Source organism: Cotesia glomerata, linkage group LG10, assembly GCF_020080835.1.
Source record: "Cotesia glomerata isolate CgM1 linkage group LG10, MPM_Cglom_v2.3, whole genome shotgun sequence".
Classification (NCBI taxonomy): Eukaryota; Metazoa; Arthropoda; class Insecta; order Hymenoptera; family Braconidae; genus Cotesia; species Cotesia glomerata.
The window spans coordinates 9,298,374-9,317,627 of NC_058167.1; the positions used below are offsets into that span (position 1 = coordinate 9,298,374).

A 19,254-nucleotide genomic window follows, 5' to 3' on the forward strand; every position below is an offset into this window, starting at 1 on the left:
AAAAGATACGCCCGCGTAATTAGCAGAACTCTTAGCGGGATTATTTGAAATGAAAAAAAAAAAAAAAAATGTGTGTTAATTAAGACTTCAAATTAGATCTTGAACGAAGGAAAAAAAAAATGAAAACTGGATTTTTGGCAGAAGTTTTTACAAAAAAATTGAAAATTTTGCGGCATTTGTTTTTTAAATTATAGATTTAAAAATTTTTAAATATAACATATTAAATAAAATATTTAATAATTACTTATTTTATGTTAAGTATTTTTAATTATGTATATTTTTAAATTTATTAATAAACCTGCAAAAGAAACATACTTTTGCAATATTTAAGCTTTACTTTATTATTTTTATCCTTTCCGTCCTCGAATCCTGGAGCTTTATTATTTTTATACGTGTGAAAAGCACTAAAAATTATTTACAGGTAAATTGTAAATTAATTGTAACTACACATTGCACGAGGGAATTTAGTTTAAGAAAAATAATAAACTTTAATAATAAATTTATAATAAAATTTTTTTTTCTGCCCAGGAATCATCTTCCAAAGAAATAGAGAGTCTCAAGGAAGAACTCGAAGAAGCGGCGAAAAAATTGACAACCTCAGCAAGCCAATTGACGCTTCACTTGCAATTGGCCCGGTTGAGAGAGAGTTTGGAGGCCGAGAGAACCAACAGCGCGACGCTGAGAGTCAATTTAAAAAAAGAACAAAGTGAGAAAGACTGCGTTGCTCACAAACGCACAAATGTCCCAAAATTTCGAGATAGCCAAGCAGGAACAGTGGACACAGGAAATCGAGAACATCGAGTTGCAAACGAGGCTCGAGAGTTTGGAAGAGCCACTGAAAGCCGCGAACTCGCTAAAGGATGTCGCGCTTAAAGATTCTGAAGAAATGAAGAACAGAATAATTCAGCTGGAGGCTTTGGAGCTAGATCGGAAACTTAATCAAGATACTGAGAAGAGTTTAAAAAATAATTTGGCTAATTTGGAAGATCAAATTAATGACAAGAACAAGGTTGGTTTTTATTAATAAAGTAAAAGATATAATTATTGGCACTGGCCTAGTTGTTTGACACTTTCAATTTTATTCTAATTAATGAAATAAAATTTTCTTAAAAAAACAATTTTCTTAAAATTTATAATTGAAAAATTATATTTATTAATTTATTAATTGGCTTTTTTTTTTTTTTTTTAATTAAACTAAAATTGCAAGTGTCAATAATAACTGGGTCTTTTACCTTACTAGTCATAAAAATTAAAAAAATTCAGGGAAAAATTTTAAACCTTAAAATATGAGTTAATATTTATTTATTTTTATTTAAGTAGATTTAAGGTAAAAGACCCCATTATTGATGGGGACCCTTTTAGTGGCACTTTAATTGATTTTGCTATTTATATAATCAATTTAATAATTAATTTCTATTATGACTATTTTATTTATAATCTTTAAGGCCTCTAGATCACAGAAATTTTCAATTTTGATTTTAAGGAAAATCTTTTTAGTAAAAAAAAATTTTTCTTTTTCAACCAAAATAGCCCCAAGCAAATTTGAAATTTCTTAATAATTCGGTTAAGATTGGTGACATTTTTAAAAGTGAATTTTTGGATTTATAGATTATTCGGAATTTTTTTTATCTATTTCAAGACTAAAGTCTTGTTAGATCACAACATATATAAACACACTGAGAGAAAAAAATTTATTTTTAAAAATATTGGCATTTTATTGTGACAAAAAATTAAATTGTTGGAAATTTTTAAATAATTTTTTTTTAGCTGAAGAAATAAAAATTATTCTCACAGTAATTTTTTTGCTAAAAAAAGTTTCTAGATTTCGAAAAAAAGACAATTTTAAGAAGTTTAGAAAATCCAAAAATGCACGACTCATAATGCTCATTTAATTATGAAATAATAAAATTAAAAAAAATATATAAATTCGCTGAAATAGGACGATATAAATCTAGTCTTTTTGTTTTTTTTTTATTTTATTAATTTCTTCAAAGAATTAAAAAAAATATTTAAGTCAATTAATGGATTTTTTTCATACTTGGACAGGAAAATTTTTTTTAAATAATTTCATGTTTTTTTTTCATTTCTATTGGACTAAATAAATTTTTGAAAAGTATGAAATTAATCTCTATTAAATAATATTGATAATAGAATTTAAAATATATTGATTTCGTGAGCTAACAAGAGTATAAGGAGTCGTCCATAAATTACGTTACACCTCAAAAGGAGGAGGATATCACCAGAATTTGATATTGTGTGACAAGGGACAGGAGGGATCAAAAGCTTTGTGACATCATATGTTAAAATTTGAAATACTCAAACCCGAAACTTATATGTGAATAAAAAACTTTAAATATTTACGAACTCGATCTATATTTATTAATACTTTAGCACTCTCGTTAAGAGATTATCTCTCACGGGATAATTAGCTAAACAGCTAATATTACCTTAAATCAAAAAATCAATAAGCTCAAAAAATGCATACTATATATGTTGCAATCAAATCTATATATATATAAGAGATTTCCACCTATATATTGACTCATCACGATATCTCTGAAACCATAAAGCGTAGAGACTTGAAATTTGGTAGGAATATTCCTTTCGCCGTGTAAAGGTCAGCTAAGAACGAATTTTACGAAATTCCACCTACAAGGGGGGTTGCGGGGGCGTTGACAATGGAAAATTCCCATTTTTAAACTATAGCTCCTATTTACTCCAAATTTGGCAGGAATCTCCTATATGTGATGTAGAAATGATCTAAGAGCGGATTTTATGACAATCTACTCTCAATATGGATTGCGGGGGTGGGCGTTAACAATGAAAATTTAAAATTTCCGAGCTATAGCTCCTAGAGAATCCTAATTTTGTATGAATTTTTTGTAAGTGATGTAAAAATAATTTATAAACGAATTTAACGATATCCTACCCCACACGGGGTTGCGGGGGTGGGTGTTAATAATTAAAATTTTTAATTTCCAAGCTATAACTCCTATAAACTCCAAATTTAGTAGAGGTCTTCTATATGTGATATAAAAATGATCTAATAATGGATTTTACAACAAATCAACTCCAATAATGATCGTGGGGGTGAGTGTTAACCATAAAAAATCTTAATTTCCAAACTATAGCTTCTAAAAACTCTAAATTTGGTAGAAATTTTTTATCTCTTATGTAGAGATCACCTCAAAATGGATTTCAATAAAGTCTACTTCCGATAGGAATTGCGGAGGTGGGTGTTAAAATCTAAAATTTTCATTTCCAAACTGTAACTTCTACAGACTCCAAATTCGGTGAGAATCTTCGTGTATGATGTCTATTTCAGTTAAGGGATTGCGGGGGCATTGATAATGAAAATTTCCCGTTTGTAAAATATAGTTCTTATAGACTCCAAATTTGGTAAAAATCTTCTACATGTGGTGTAGAAATAATCTAAGAGCGGATTTAACGACGAACCACCCCCAATAAGGATTGCGAGGGTGGGTGTTGACAAAAAAAAATCTTAATTTCCAAAATATAGCTTCTAAAAGCTGTAAATTTGGTAAGAATCTTTTATTTGTCATGTAGAGATCATCTCAAAACGGATTTCAATAAATTCTATTTCCAACAGGGAGTGCGGGGCTGGGTGTTAGAATTTCAAATTTCCATTTTCAAACTGTAACTTTTACAAACTCGAAATTAGGTCGGAATCTTTCATTTGTCATGAGGAGATCATCTCAAAACGGATTCCAAAAAATTCTACTTCCGATAGGGATTGCGGGGGCATTAACAATGAAAATTTCTCATTTCCAATCGATAGTTTTTATAGACTCAAAGTTTTGTTGGAATCTTTTATTTATAATGTAAAAATCATCTCGAATAGGATCTTACGAAGTTCCTCCCCCACATAGGAGTGCGGGAATGATAATTGTCAAAAAATTCATATTCTTTAAATACAGTTCCTACAAATATAAAATTTGATAGAATCTCAAGAGAAACAGACAAATACCGAGATGGCCTCCAACGTCAACGGATTTAAATATTTTTCTTACTTAATAATGATATTTTCTTACAACAATCGTCTCTTTGGCAGCGGCAAAAAAGTCATTGTAACGTTTCCAAAATTTAACATTACATATAGCTATTCAGTCAACGGACTAAGAATTTTACATACATTTTATTTTTGCTGATCACATAATCGATGAATTGTTCTCATTACGGGATCGCGAAAATGTAACAGATTAAAAGCATTGCATTTTCTAAACACATGAGATATAGAAAAGAAATTTGAGATATAAAAAATAAATAAAAATAAAACATAAAATTTAATTTATTTCCTTTTCAATTCGCCCAGCGAAGCGGGCGGGAAACCGCTTGTACTATAATAAACTACCGTTGAATCTAATAAATTTAAATGTTAAATCCAAATGTTTTCGCAAGAAGATTAGTTTATGGATTCTTGAAAGTTCGATTTAATCTATCTTAATTTAATGTATCTTTTTTTTTCTGTGTATGATATGTTAAAACTTTGTATTGTGTTTTTATAAATTGTATTTTTATATATTATATCACAAACTTAACTCAAATTATACTCTGTATATTCTGGTTCTATGCAAAGGTTTCCTGCACCTCGATAGAACGTGCCGGAATTAAAACTAAATAAAAATAAATAAATAAATATATGCATAAAATTGAAAAATGTGTGACGTAATATCAAGCGGGAGGGGATTCTGAAAACGTGACAATCTGTGACAAGGACGGGGGGAGGGATTAAAAAGTCCTGAAATTCGTGTAACGTAATTTATGGATGGCCCTTATAATAATAAAAATAGTGGCCGAAAAAAATTCCGCATTAAAATAAAATTTTAAAATTACTTTAATGTTACAGACTATAAAAGTTCTTCAACAAAGGTTAGCGGATATGAAGAAAACTTTACAACGCGAATTACGAGTGCCTTCATCGTCATTTGATAATGATGACTCCGCGGCCATTCTCACTCCTAGCTCATCCAAAACAGTCACTGCCAAACATCCGAACTCTCAAGAGGAGGATGTTAATTTTAAATATCTAAAACATGTCTTAATTAAATTTTTAACTAGCAGAGAATACGAGGTAATTTTTTTTTATTTTATAAATTTATATTTGTGATTTTAATTATTGATTAATTTATTTAAGGTAGTACCCTCGCGACTTCCGTCGTCAAAAGTTTGTGCTAGAGTGTATGGTACATATACTTTAGAGTCATTATTGACAAGCCTAAAACTTTTTGCTGTTTATGTACTCATTTTAGCCAATCACAAACGAGAAACTGATCGTTTGAAAAGTCTGGCAACACTGCGTGAGCGTTAAGATATTTTATAGTGGTTATACTGTAGTGTTTTGGACTAACTGTAGATTAACCTCTGTTTTGACACATGCGTTTATTTATTTATTTACATACATTTATTCGGAAATAAAAGTCCTTGAAAAACGACAGAAATCACTAGCAAATATGCAAATAACAAATAGAAAAAAAATAATTGACAATATTGTTTTGTTTTTTCAGAAAAATCAGTTATTGAATTTTTTATGTTGATGTATTTTCGGATTTTAAATTTTAGTATTTTTTTTATTATTTCATCTGACTATTATTTTTATAACTTATGAAAGATTAATATATATTATTATATTCAACTTATTAACTTTTTGAATTTTTATAAATATAGAAAAATACTTATTTTCATAAAATAATCATTGTTACTTTTTTTTTTAAATAAATAAAATTAATAACTATAATGTTACACTTAAAGTAAATTAAACTTTTCAAATTTTTCAGCGCATGCGCGTCTCATATTTTTTTCGCGGCTCACAAAACTTGCGTTGTTGCCACAGTTTTATTAACGTATCCCCTCCTCGGCTAAAGTCTGGTAAATTTTTCATTACTTATTAATAAATATCTCTGAAACTGTGTGGTAATTATCAATGAAATTATTTTTAAAAAATTGTTTAGTTGTTAGTTAACGTTACTCTAGTTTTTTAAAAGAATCCTAAGAAAAGTTTCTGAGATATAAAAATGTTTGTAGGTAAACTTTTCGATATCCCGTATACCGCAATGTAAAAGAGCGTTCAAAACTCAAACTTTGAAATTAAATATCTCTGAAACAAAATGGTCAAAAATTTTCAAATTGCGCCAATCGACGCAGAATTATATGAATATTAATCTGCCGAAGTTAAAAAAAAATCCTAAGAAAACGACTCTGGCGAGGCTACTACCTTAAAGGCGTTACATCTAACGAGAGCTGTTGCGACTCTACTTCACTTTTCGCCCGAAGAAGAAAGACTTCTTCAAGAAACTCTTGAGTGGAAAATGTCCTGGTTCGGTACCCGACCTAATTTGGGATTTGGACAGACCGCGAAAGCCATTCCGCCTAGCTGATAATAAATTAAATTGTTTTTTGTTAATTATAAATTATAAACATTAATTTGTCCTCGGCTTTTACCTTTAAATTATCACATTCCAATTTTTTAATCGCTATTTATATAAATAATTTTAAAATTAAAAAAAAAATTTAATTAATTTTAGCTTTAATATATTTATATATATCGTAAATTTGTTTTATTAAAATTATTTCTAATATTGAGTTTTTTTTTATTTATTGTAAAATAAAAAATATTTTACTTTGTTTAATCTTGTGATATTTTTTTTTTTAGTCAATCTATCGTAAAGTATTAAAATTGTACATCAGTTTAAGCTGACTGTAGACTTAGTGGTAAACTGAAGATTAAAATTTTTTTATATCATAGAAAAAAAAAATTGATCTATTATTATAATATAAATATTATAAACTGTAAGAATCAGATAAATTGTGCCTAATTTAAGTAATTAATTTTTAAATAGACTGTTAATAAAGTTGTACATTACAATAATATTTTTTTTTTATTTATTTACTACCATGCAGAAATAATTGATAAAACTTCAATTTCTTACCAATTTTTCTACTAAAGAGAAAGAATGCTTTACGGCATTTTAAAACATCGATATATATGGTTCCTGGAACAGAAATTAAATTTGTATTACAAAATACTATTAAAAAAAATGAAATAGTATAAATTAATAGAAAAAAAATTACTCAGACATTTTCTGGAATGCTTTTTGTGAACATTCAGACCAAGGTCGGAAAATGAAATTAGATCCATAATCTAAATTACGATCTTGAGAGAACATTATGTTTTCTGATCCACATCCAGCTTGTTCGTCCATTTCAACTCCGAACCTTGAAATAAAAATTGATAATTACTAGCGCAAAAATTTTTAAATTCAAAATAACAATTTATAATTGATGATTCAAATTTATTTGTATTAGAGCAATAGTATATTACACACCTAGGGAAGTAAAGTAAGAAATGTCTCAGATCACATGTCATTGTCGGCCGAGGCGAAGCCGAGGTTGAAAAACATGTGATCTGAGGCTTTCTTATTTACTTCCCGTGGAGTGTATACTATTTTTTTGCTCGACGAAGGCAGGAAGCGGCACTTTCGTTTAGCGCAGCGGGCCGAAAGTTGACGCTTTCTGCCCGTCGAGCAAAAAAAAAATTTTTTTCTGCCCTCCAGGCGGAAAGTGGCAACTTTCGGCCCGCTGCGCTAAACGAAATTGCCGCTTTCCGCCTCTGTCGGACAGAAAAATAGTATACAAACCTATGGCAGCAAAATAATAAATATCTCAGATCACATATATGTCGACCTCGGCTTCGCCTCGGGCAACATATATGTGTTCTGAGACATTTCTCATTTTCTTGCCACAGGTGTGTAATATACTATTAAACAAAAGTTCTAAAGTTTTAAACAATATTTTTAGATTTAAAACGGTTTATGATTAAAGTACGATCAAAATTAGTATTTAACAGACCAAAATACATGGAAATTATGCTTGCCTTAGATCTCAAAATTTTTTTTCTTGCCAAAACATCGAATTTTCGCTATTTTTTGGGGTTTTTTGCAATTTACTCGAAATTGAAGACTGTACGGCCTAAACTGACTTGAAATTCGTGTTCAGAGAGTCGAAAAACATGCCCGTAGATAGGTGGCGCTCGGTGTACAGACAACTTTTTTTTTTTGTGTGCCGTTGTAATAAATGCGAAATAATGAATATTCATTAACAAAAAATAAATTTACACATTGAAACAATGGGGAGCCCCCCCCCAACCCTCCGCTGGGGCTTTTCCCCTGGACCCCGATTTTGTGCTCGCATATATCGCCGCATTTGTAATACAAAATAGTATGTGCAACTCGTGCGACAAGTTGTCGCACTTGTTGCACAATATACTATTTCGAATTTGACTTGTTTTTAAAGCTAATTTTGGTATATATCTTTGTACTAAGAACAAAAAAAAATATTTTACACTCAACAAATATCAGAATTTCACATTAGACATTTAATCTTGAAGATAAAGCATTGCAAAAATTTTTTTAATATCTCTTCTCGATATTACTGATATTTTTTTCTAAAAAAAAAAGTTGAATAAGGTTAATTTTGTTTAAAAAAAAGCGTCAGTTGAAAAATCATACAATACAAATTGCAATTTCATATTTTTTTTTAGATTTTAATACATTAACCTGTTTATACTTTTTAGACTACGCACCTCAGAAATTCCATACAGGAGTATTTTTGTAGGAAATTTAATTTCCTGCAAATTATTCTCTGACAATTTTCTCATAACGCTCTTCAAAATAGCCTTAAAGTTTTTTTGTGTAACTCGCACTGGTTCACCAGTAGAAGTCGTCAAAGTACAGTTTTTGAAAAAAATATATTTTCTTTTAATTTTTCGATTAAACCGCCTAAAGTAGGAACAAAAAAAAGACTGACTCATAAAAAAAAGGTATCCGACCAATATTTAATGAATTTACAGCCATTTTTATACTGGAAAATGCAAGAAATTGATAAATACTAACTCATAATGTTATTTAGATTTATTTTTTCTAATGATTACCATTATATTTCCCTACACTAAGAACTTTTTTAAAATTATTATGATTTTTTACTCATAATGAATACAAAAGCAACACATAAATTCATAAATAAACTACAAGAATAAAATTGTAACATAGATCTTGCAATTTTTTAACATTTCTGTCGTTTAGCAAAAAAATAAAAATGAAGACTATTTAATGTTTTGTAGCACAATTCCAAAATTAGCAAAAAATTTAATTTTTTTCATTGTCAACTTTATTTACGCCAACTTTGTATAAGTAGAAATCATTCTTCGAAAAATTGCACCAAGCAGGCCCGAGATGGCATATTCTAACATTGCTCTAGTTAATTAGCATGATATTACCGTCTCGATTGTCCTTGTTGACGGGTTTGATGCTTTATGGCATACCTAATCTCAAAATAATTTTCTCATTGTTCATTGTTCTTCATTGTTTGTTGTATTAAGTGATTAGTCCGAGAATCAAGTGACGCTGATACTAAGCCAGAATAAGCCAATATTTTAATAAACTATGTTCAAATTACTATTTTAATATCAATTTTTCGCTGTTACTTGTATTTAATGGTTTACCATTAATGATGTAATCGTTAATCGTTAATCGAGTTTGAATTCTTCATCGATGATCAAGATCAGAATAGTATTTTTTCTTACCTAGGGCAGGAAAATAAGAAATGTCTCAGATTACATGTAATTGTTAACCGAGGCGAAGCCGAGGTCGACAAACATGTGATCTGAGGCTTTCTTATTTTCTGCCCGTGGTGAGAAAACTATTTTTCTCCTCGACGGAGGCGGAAAGCGGCATTTTCATTTAGCGCAGCGGGCGGAAAATTGACGCTTTCCGCCCGGAGGGGAGAAAACAATATTTCTTATTACTGGTTCAACAATGTCGAAAAGAATTTCCTACGTGTGCCAAAAGCTATATTCAGCTTCAAAATATTGATGTGTTTTCAATAACATGAGTAATTATTTGAAATTTATTAACTTGTTTTTATAACTATTCCGACGTTTATCACATTTGAAGTATTTTACATAATAACATAACCTTCTGTATATTTTGATTAAATTTTTGTTGCTTTTTTATGAATTCATGTGTTGTTTTTGTATTCATTATGAGTAAAAAATCGTACTAATTTCGAAAAAGTTCTTAATGTAGGGAAATATAATGGTAATAATTAGAAAAAATGAATCTAAATAACATTATGAGTTAGTATTTATCAATTTCTTACATTTTCCGGTATAAAAATGGCTGTAAATTCAATTAAACATTGGTTGGATAACTTTTTTTTATGAGTAAGTCTTTTTTTTCTTCCTACTTTTGGCGGTTTGCTCGAAAAATTAAAAGAAAATATATTTTTTTCAAAAACTGTACTTTGACGACTCCTACTAGTGAACCAGTGTGAGTTACACAAGAAAACTCTAAGGTTATTTTGAGTAGCGTGGAATTTTTCACAAGGTCAATCAAACCGATTTGTAATATTGTAAAAACCGGGTAAGCATTAAAAATTTGAAAAAAAAAATATTTTTTTACATGCATTTTGAATGGTAAAACTTTAAATTTAAATTGTAAGTACTTAAAATTAATATTAAGAGCTTAAACTTGGTGAGAATTTTTTTTTTCTATATGTAGATTAATATTTTGCATGAGCAAGTAAAAAAAAAAAAATTTTGCGGAAATGAACCACCCTAATATATATGTATACATGAAAAATATATGAAAATGCATGTGGGTACTCAACTGAAAGCTCTTGATGAGTGTAACATCAGGATGAGCTTACATTTTTAAAAACGTCAATAGTTAGAAAAAAAACATTGCAATTTGACAAAAGTCATTATTTAATGCAGCAAAATTTTAATTATTTATAGTTCAAAAATCACGGCAGTCACATAGTGACTGCAAGGTTGCTAGTAATTACTTAATTAAAATACTAACTAATTCTTATTTTTATTTATTATAAATATTGTAATTACGTTTTAGCAACAACTTGTGCTGCGTATAAATTACTGTAAAATTCGCCATAGTGAAACATTCCACCGGATTTGTAATTTAAAGCATTACAGCCATATGTAACAGTCAAACTATTATCAATTTTGTTAAAGTTGCTTTCGTTGCACGGAGGTCGACTGCAAAGAAAAAATTGCTCCATTTAAAAATAATTATACGTACGAAAATATTTACTCAATATAGTTGATCCAAACCTTGAAGCGAACAAATATAAATCATAGGGAGTAGTTCTAAATGATTTTTCATTATCTTTCATCCATTGATTTAACTTTTCTAACGTTCCGAGTCCAGGACGACAGGGAGTTCCCCAGAAGCGAGATTGTTTTAATTCTGGTAACCCAAAGACATCTGAATGCTGTAATTATGAAATAAATTTTTTATAAAAATTAAAAACTCAGAATTCTTCAATTCTTACTTCAGGCACAATAATTCCTTTAACACTTAATAAAATTTTTGGACTTTCTATCTCATTTAATCTAACAGCTGCTTTTTCTAAAGCCTGAAGAACTGGAATTGCCAATTCATATTTGTCATTGTATAAGTCTCTCAAATTATAATCAAGAATCAGTAATACATTTTGAACATAAGTATCTGGAAAAAAAAAAATTTTTTTTTACTGACTTATTATATTTAAAATTTTTTTTTTTCCGAAGTACTTACTGCTGCGATTAGTCTTCGGGTTTCTATAATTATTCCAAAATTCAGAACCTTGAAAAATCTGAAGATATGATTGATAATTAATAATTATTTTTATTGAAATAATGTATTAAACAAACTTACATTTCCAGAACGTTCAATTCTCAATTGATGGTCGCTTGTATAAAAAGCGTAATGAATTTGGGTCGCTGGGCTTAAAATTAAGACCCTTGCTGGTGATGGATCAGGGTCATCCGAGATTGTAGATGATAGTTTGTAACAAGAATAATTAGAATCGCTGCAATTAACACAAAAAAAAAACTTATAAAATCTAATAAATTTAATTAAAAAATACAAGAGTTTAATTTTTGAATAAAAATTACGTAAGTACTCGCTGGAATTCTGATTTCGAACAATTAGACCATTCAAATGACATATCTTCAAGTTTTGGGATTCCCAGTTCCATTATGCCTTTGCAGCCTAACTCTTTGTCGTCTCTAACCCCAAAACTACGGAAGAAATCAATGATAAATTTAATTTACATCTTAGAGTTATATATAATACTAGCAGGTCGACCCTGCTTCGCACGGGTATTTAACAAGAATTTTATAATTAATTACTAGAAGGATCTAACGTTGAAAATTATAAATGAACTCTTAGAGAGTTTTTAAACCTGATTCACATTAATTCGCCCAAATTGGCTGAAATTCAGGTACAGATGGATCTAACGCTGAAAATTATAAATGAACTCTTTAAGAGTTTTAAAACCTGATCCATACTAATTCGCATCGTAATTCGCACAAATTCAGACATACACAAAGCTCGAATTCATCAAGATTCGCCGTAATTCACGGAAATTCAAATACACAGATGAAAGATCTAATTCATCAGTATTATTTATTGTTAATACCTAATAAATGGTTGTAAATTGCCGAGTGCGTTTCTTTTCAAATAAATAAATAAATATTTTTTTAAAGCCTCTGAAGATTAAAATTTTTTAAGGGGGATAGCCACCGTGAAATTTCAAAAAATTTTTTTTTATCAAATCAAAGTTTATATATTCAAAAATATGTATCTAGAGTTTCATATGAAAATTTTGATATTTTTCGAGTTATAGGGTAAAAGACCCCATTAGTGGCGGGGACCTGATTACTGATACTTTCTTTGATTTTGGTACTTATTTAATTTTTTTTCCGTATTCGTCTATTCAGTAGCTATAGTACTGTTACAAATATAAATAATGCTGTGAAGCGGGAAAGAATAGGAGTTACGGTAATTATTACGTGAAGCGTTCCACATTCACGTAACAGGATATTAGTAGGAAAGGATTGAGAAAGGAATGTGGAGAGGATCATCTTAATGTGAGTTTATAGAATATGCGAGAAAAAATCATTAGATAGCTCGGACTGGGATTCGAACCCAGAACCTTCCGAAGACATGTCGGCTACTCTACCATTTGAGCTATCCGGTCTATACTATATTATAGTTGCACGTAGGGGATTTCGAAAATTTTGATTTTTAAGATTTTTTAGGGTTGTTTGAATCCAAAAAAATGAGAAAAAAAAACGAAAAAATTTTTAATGTCGCCATTTTTTTAAAATCCAAATTTTCAAAATCCCCTATGTGGAACGATAGTCACATGCATACATATTACAATGCAGTTTGGTTTTTTTGTTTTAGATAATCCGTTTTTGAGTTAAAGATCCCACTATGGTGGGGAAAATTTTTTTGGTGCTCCACAAAAATGCTTATAACTTTGTAACAACATGAAATTTTTTAATCAAAATTTAGAATAATTATCTTCAATTATCCCCATTAAGTGCAAAAAAAAAAATTTACGATTGAGCTATCATCTGGACAACTTGAAAAAAACTGTTCCGAGATAATGGATTAACAATTGCGCCTGATGAAGAGGAGCCGCTATTGCTGCAATCCACTTTTGTAAAATAGGCAGCGTCTTTGCCGTCGGGGCCATCTTTGAGGGATATTCTAAAAATCAGACAATAAAAATGAAACATTAAATAATTTCAATAAATTTTTAAATAAATAAAATATTGCAAAAAAATTTCTTCTTGAAGAAATTGTAAAAAAACTATTAATGTAATTATTTAAAAATAATTTTTTACAGAAAAGTTGTTACTTAAAATTAAAAATAAAATAGTATAATTCTGCTGATTTGAAGATTTAAAAAAATTTGTTTTTATTCTTCTTTTAATAGTAATAATACTCACGATGGTTGAAACCAAAGAAAGTCATAAGAAAGACCTTGAAAAGAATTTTTGTTAATATCCAACCAGTTGGTAAGATACTCCAATGCCGGTCCAGGATTAATATAAGAAAACGAAATTGTACGAACCGTGTTATGAACGAGAAATAATTCTCTTGCTACTTCTATTTCTGGTACGTTCAAAATATCGTTAGTCTGCAATGAATAATAAAATTTATTAAATGTTTTTTTAATTAAATAGCTTTAAAATTTTTTAATTAAAATAATTTTTATACCCTTGGAATAATAATTCCAGTGAGATGTAAAATTATTTTAGGATCTTTAATTTCATCCAATTTTTGAGCTGCGGTATCCAAGTGCTTTATTATGTCGTTTACTAGATTAACTTCTGATCTTCGGGATACGGCCGTTAACCAATCACAAATCACTACTATTTTTCGAATGAATGTATCTGTGTAATTATTATAATTATTAATAATACTTGACATTAAATTTGAATAAAAAATTAATTCTTATGAAGAAATAAAAAATAAAATTTATAATCTTACTTTTAGGTTCATTTTCGGGGTTATTATAATACAAGTAAGCTGGCGATGCATTAAGTATCTAATGAAAAAAAATAAATCTATATTATTAAGAGAATAAGCAAAATTTTGTGACCAGTGTATTTATATGATAAAATTAGGTTTTATGGTTAAATTTGGTATCGTTGGAAGAGTCTTGACCTGGAGTTGTGCCTTTTCATGGTTTCATATCATTCTAACTAATAGTCAATTAATAATGACAAGTTGATAAGTATTGAGACTGCATTCGAAAATGTTCTATCTTTATATACATAATTAAGAAATTACCTTATATCTCGTGAGCTATTGAAATTTTTTAAGATATAAGCTCATCCCGATATTACACTCATCGAGACTTTTTATTTGAGTACCCACATCAATTGTTCATATATTTTTATATATTATATATATGTATATATGAAAAATATATAAAAAATGCATGTAGGTACTCAAATGAAAGCTTTTGATGAGTGTAACATTGGGATGAGCTTATATCTTTAAAAATTTTATAAGTTGACAAAATACAATATAATTTTTCAATTATTGACATTTTTAAAGATATAAGCTCATCCCGATGTTATCCTCATCAAGACCTTTCATTTGAGTACTCACATCAATTTTTCATATAATTTATATGTAATAGTATATATATGTACATATAAAAAATATATAAAAAATGCATGTGGGTACTCAAATGAAAGCTCTTGATGAGCATAACATCAGGATGAGCTTATATCTTTAAAAATGTCAATAATTAAGAAATTACCTCGTATCTGGTCAACTACCGACATTTTGAAAGATATAAGCTCATCCCGATGTTACCCTGATCAAGACCTTTCATTTGAGTACCCACATCAATTTTTCATATATTTTATATATTTATAAATATGAATGTATGAAAAATATATAAAAATGCATGTGGGTACTCAAATGAAAGCTTTTGATGAGTGTAACATCGGGATGAGCTTATATTTTAAAAAACGTCAATAACAAAAGAGATTATTTAATAAAGCAAAATTGTATTTATTTATAGTTCACAAATCACGGCAGTCACATAGTGACTGCAAGGTTGCTTGTCTAAATAATTACACCGGCACACAAAACAGTTGTCTGTACTTGGGACGCGCCACATATATTCCCATGTAATTTGACCCGCTGAACCCGAATTTGAGGTCCGTTTGGCCCCTACACCCTAGGATTTTGAGAAAACTGTAAAAAACCGAAAAAAAACGGGAAAATTGGGGGTTTTGGTGATTGAAAAATTTTTTTAGATTCTAACTATGCATGATTTTCATGTATTTCGATCTGCTTTATACTTATCTGAAGTGTACTCAGACCAGCAGCCATTAAAAGTCTAAGTAAATCCCGAAAAACCCATGAAAATTGCGAAAAAAAACAAAAAATTCCCAATATCTATATAGTAAAAAATTTATTGAGCTAAATATATGATGATTTTCATGTAGGTTTATCGACGACATATAAATCTCCAACTTTTATAACTCAGACGTCTCGAAAACATCAAACAAATGTGCAAAAACCCCGAAAATTGGAAAAAATCAAATGTAATATAATAAAAATCGAGTTATTATTCAAAATAAATAAAAAATCATATCATTCGATCTGTGGTGCATAAAAAAGTATTTCGTCTTAAGACTTAAAAAATTAATTTTTTCGGAAAATATCATCAAAACCCTTTGGATTTGAATTTTAATTCGTTCTCCGCTTATATCTCACCCTTTTATCTTCAAACGTCCTGCATAAAGGGTTTCTCTTTCGTTTCCTCTCTTCTTCGGGTAAATCTCTCTTCAGAGTCCAACAATGATCTACCATCATATTGACATCCACTCATGTTTTGATGGAATGTTTCTTCTCTTTCTTCACTGAAATTACCAAGATTTTCAGGAAAGTGTGAAAGATGAGATTGTAAATAGTGCAATTTTGTATTCACATTCCCTAAAAAATTTCGAGATACTTCCTTAAAACTTCCCCAAGCTGCTCTCTCAATCTTGTGCATCTCATACTCAAGATTAGCATCCTGGAATTGAGTCCGAATTTGGGGTACATAAAAATTCCTTCTTTCAATTTATTGTCACTTATAGCTGGAAATTTTTCGTCCAAGTACTTAACACAGTTGCCATTTTTATCGAGAGCTTTGACAAAATGCTTCATAAGGTCAAAGCTTGATATAAAGTGGTGGCAGCAAGTACTTATAAGGATTAATGAGAGATTCTCGCATAACGTTGTGAGAACCATGATTCAAATTCTTTCTTGTTGGCCGTTCTTTTCTACTGTGAGGAATTTTCCGATCGTGACTATCCTACAAACATACAAGAAGGGATATATTGTGAACCAGATTGTTGGCTTAACTAGTGTAGCAATTTTCAGATCACCACAAACTTTTCAATGATTTTTGGTCAAATGAGCTACTGGAGTCGGTGCTTTGAGACTTCGCTTAGACAAAGCAATGAAAAACTTTCACTCCTCGTCCTGAAAGTGTTCGGCTTTAACTCATCAATCAAACTTCTTACATCTGAACAGTCCACTAATGAATTTTCGCCGTTTTAAAAATGTTATCAGATTGTTTTTCCCTATCACGATAAAAATAAGCTGTTGTATTTTTAGTTAATAAATTTTTTCTTTAAGCTGATGTTTCAGGGTTTTCACTTCTAGGAACTTTTGGGCTCAGAATCGATTTCTTGCTTAAATGCTTGTGCCTGTAACCAGGGCACCTCCACGTGGTGACGGCGGGCAACAGGACCGTCTGGCATAGTCCCTGGGTTAACGGCTTGAATGCCGTCATGGCAGGCACAAGTAATAAGTGTTTTACGATGCAGGGACCCGGAATCCCAGTATCGGCGTCTGGTCAGAGTGAGAAAGCAGGCTCGCAGGCGTCGTCATCAAGTGACTGCAGCTCTTCATTAGTGGGTGACTTGGCTTCTGAAGCGTTTAATATGACAAGAAGTGTCTCTCACATATGTAACAAAAACTCCAATTGCTTCTGTTACATATGTGGAGAATTTGAAGTAACGAAAAGTCGTAGATCTTTTTCAAACAAATTGAAAAATGTCTACGAAACCTGCTTCGGTATCCAGATTACGAACTGGGAAGCAACTTGGGTACCACATTCACTTTGCAATCGGTGTCACACGATGCTTACTCGTTGGGAGCAGACGAAAAGTAAACAGTGCTTGAAATTTTCAAAACCTGTGATTTGGTCTGCACCAACGAGTCAAAAAAAACTGCTATTTTTGCACGACGGAAGTTTCAGGTTTTCTTCGACAACCAAACATAAAATTCAATATGCCAACGTAACATCAGTTGTGCCAGCAGAAAAAGTTTTGAATGTCGAAGAACCTGCAGCTCCTGAACCAGTGAATGAACATGAAGAGATGGAAGTTGAAGATAACTTTGAAGAAATCGATCCTGAACCCGAAGAGATCCATTCTGAGGATGAAGAATACATCGAGTGGTGTTCCTAGAAGTAAAGACCCTGAAGTCTTCGATCAACTTGAATTGAATGACCTTGTACGAGACTTAGGACTATCTAAGGTAAAAGCTGAACATTTAGCCTCAGCTTTAAGGAAAAAAAATTTATTAGCTAAAAATACAACAGCTTATTTTTATCGTGATAGGGAAAAAGAGTTCGGAAGTATTTTACAAAGTAGAGCGAAAATTCATTTGTGTACTGTTCAGATGTAAAAGGACTGATCGATGAGTTGAAGCCAAACACTTACAAAGACGAAGAATGGAGGCTTTTATTGACTCCTCTAGGCGAAGTCTTAAAGCTGTGCTTCTTCATAATGGAAACTTATTGGCACCGATTCCAGTAGCTCATTCGACTAAACTAAAGGAGACTTATGACAATTTACAGGTTGTATTAGATAAAATAAACTATTCAGAACATCAATGGAAGGTTTGTGGTGATCTGAAAATTGCAACAATATTGCTAGGCCAACAATCAGGGTTCACAAAGTACCCCTGCTTCTTATGTTTGTGGGATAGCCGAGACCGAAAGAATCATTACATTCAAAAGAATGGCCAACAAGAACAAATTTGAATCCTGGTTCTCACAATGTTACGCGACAATCTCTAATTGATCCTTCCAAGTACTTGCTGCCCCACTTCATATCAAGCTTGGCCTTATGAAGCAATTTGTCAAAAGCTCTGGATAAAGATGGAAACTGTTTTAAGTACTTGGGCGAAAAATTTCCAGCTATAAGTGACGCTAAATTAAAAGAAGGAATTATTGATGGACCCCAAATTCGGACTCTATTTCAGGATGCTAATCTTGAATATGAGATGAACGAGATTGAGAGAGCAGCTTGGGGAAGTTTTAAGGAAGTATCACAGCAATTTTTAGGGAATACGAAAAGTGATAACTACGCAACTTTAGTTGACGAGTTGTTATACAACTATAATACTTTAGGTTGCTTAATGAATACAAAATTGCACTATTTACATTCTCATCTTTCACACTTTCCTGAAAATCTTGGTGATTTTAGTGAAGAGCAAGGTGAGAGATTCCATCAAGACATTAGTGTGATGGAAAAACGATATCAAGGAACGTGGGATGTAAATATGATGGCAGATCATTGTTGGACTCTGAAGAGAGATTTACCCGAAGAAGAGGAAACGAAAGAGAAACCCTTTATGCAGGACGTTTGAAGATAAAAGGGTGAGATATAAGCGGAGAACGAATTAAAATTCAAATCCAAAGGGTTTTGATGATATTTTCCGAAAAAATTAATTTTTAAGTCTTAGGACGAAATACTTTTTTTATGCACCACAGATCGAATGATATGATTTTTTTATTTATTTTGAATAATAACTCGATTTTTATTATATTACATTTGATTTTTCCAATTTTCGGGGTTTTTGC

General features: G+C 30.4%; 3 protein-coding genes across 3 annotated transcripts in view; 1 reads left to right on the forward strand and 2 right to left on the reverse strand.

The window, feature by feature from the left end:
- Positions 1-19,254, reverse strand: part of LOC123272355 — a 46,804-nt gene that overhangs the window by 26,808 nt on the left and 742 nt on the right. The window contains exons 2-4 of the mRNA XM_044739061.1: positions 14,361-14,418; positions 14,088-14,263; positions 13,817-14,007 (exon numbers count right to left, since the gene is read on the reverse strand). Of these exons, the coding sequence (XP_044594996.1) occupies positions 13,817-14,007; positions 14,088-14,263; positions 14,361-14,418 (425 nt within the window). The remainder of the gene's footprint in view (positions 1-13,816; positions 14,008-14,087; positions 14,264-14,360; positions 14,419-19,254) is intronic.
- On the forward strand, positions 720-6,514 carry LOC123272356 (golgin subfamily A member 1-like). The gene is made up of 3 exons (XM_044739062.1): positions 720-1,009; positions 4,868-5,092; positions 6,240-6,514. Exons 1-3 carry the CDS (start codon positions 740-742, stop codon positions 6,393-6,395), a joined length of 651 nt encoding a protein of 216 aa, XP_044594997.1. The 5' UTR covers positions 720-739; the 3' UTR covers positions 6,396-6,514.
- On the reverse strand, positions 11,282-13,489 carry LOC123272357. The gene is made up of 5 exons (XM_044739063.1): positions 13,425-13,489; positions 11,969-12,094; positions 11,730-11,883; positions 11,610-11,667; positions 11,282-11,540 (listed from the first exon to the last, which is right to left on the reverse strand). Exons 1-5 carry the CDS (start codon positions 13,436-13,438, stop codon positions 11,344-11,346), a joined length of 549 nt encoding a protein of 182 aa, XP_044594998.1. The 5' UTR covers positions 13,439-13,489; the 3' UTR covers positions 11,282-11,343.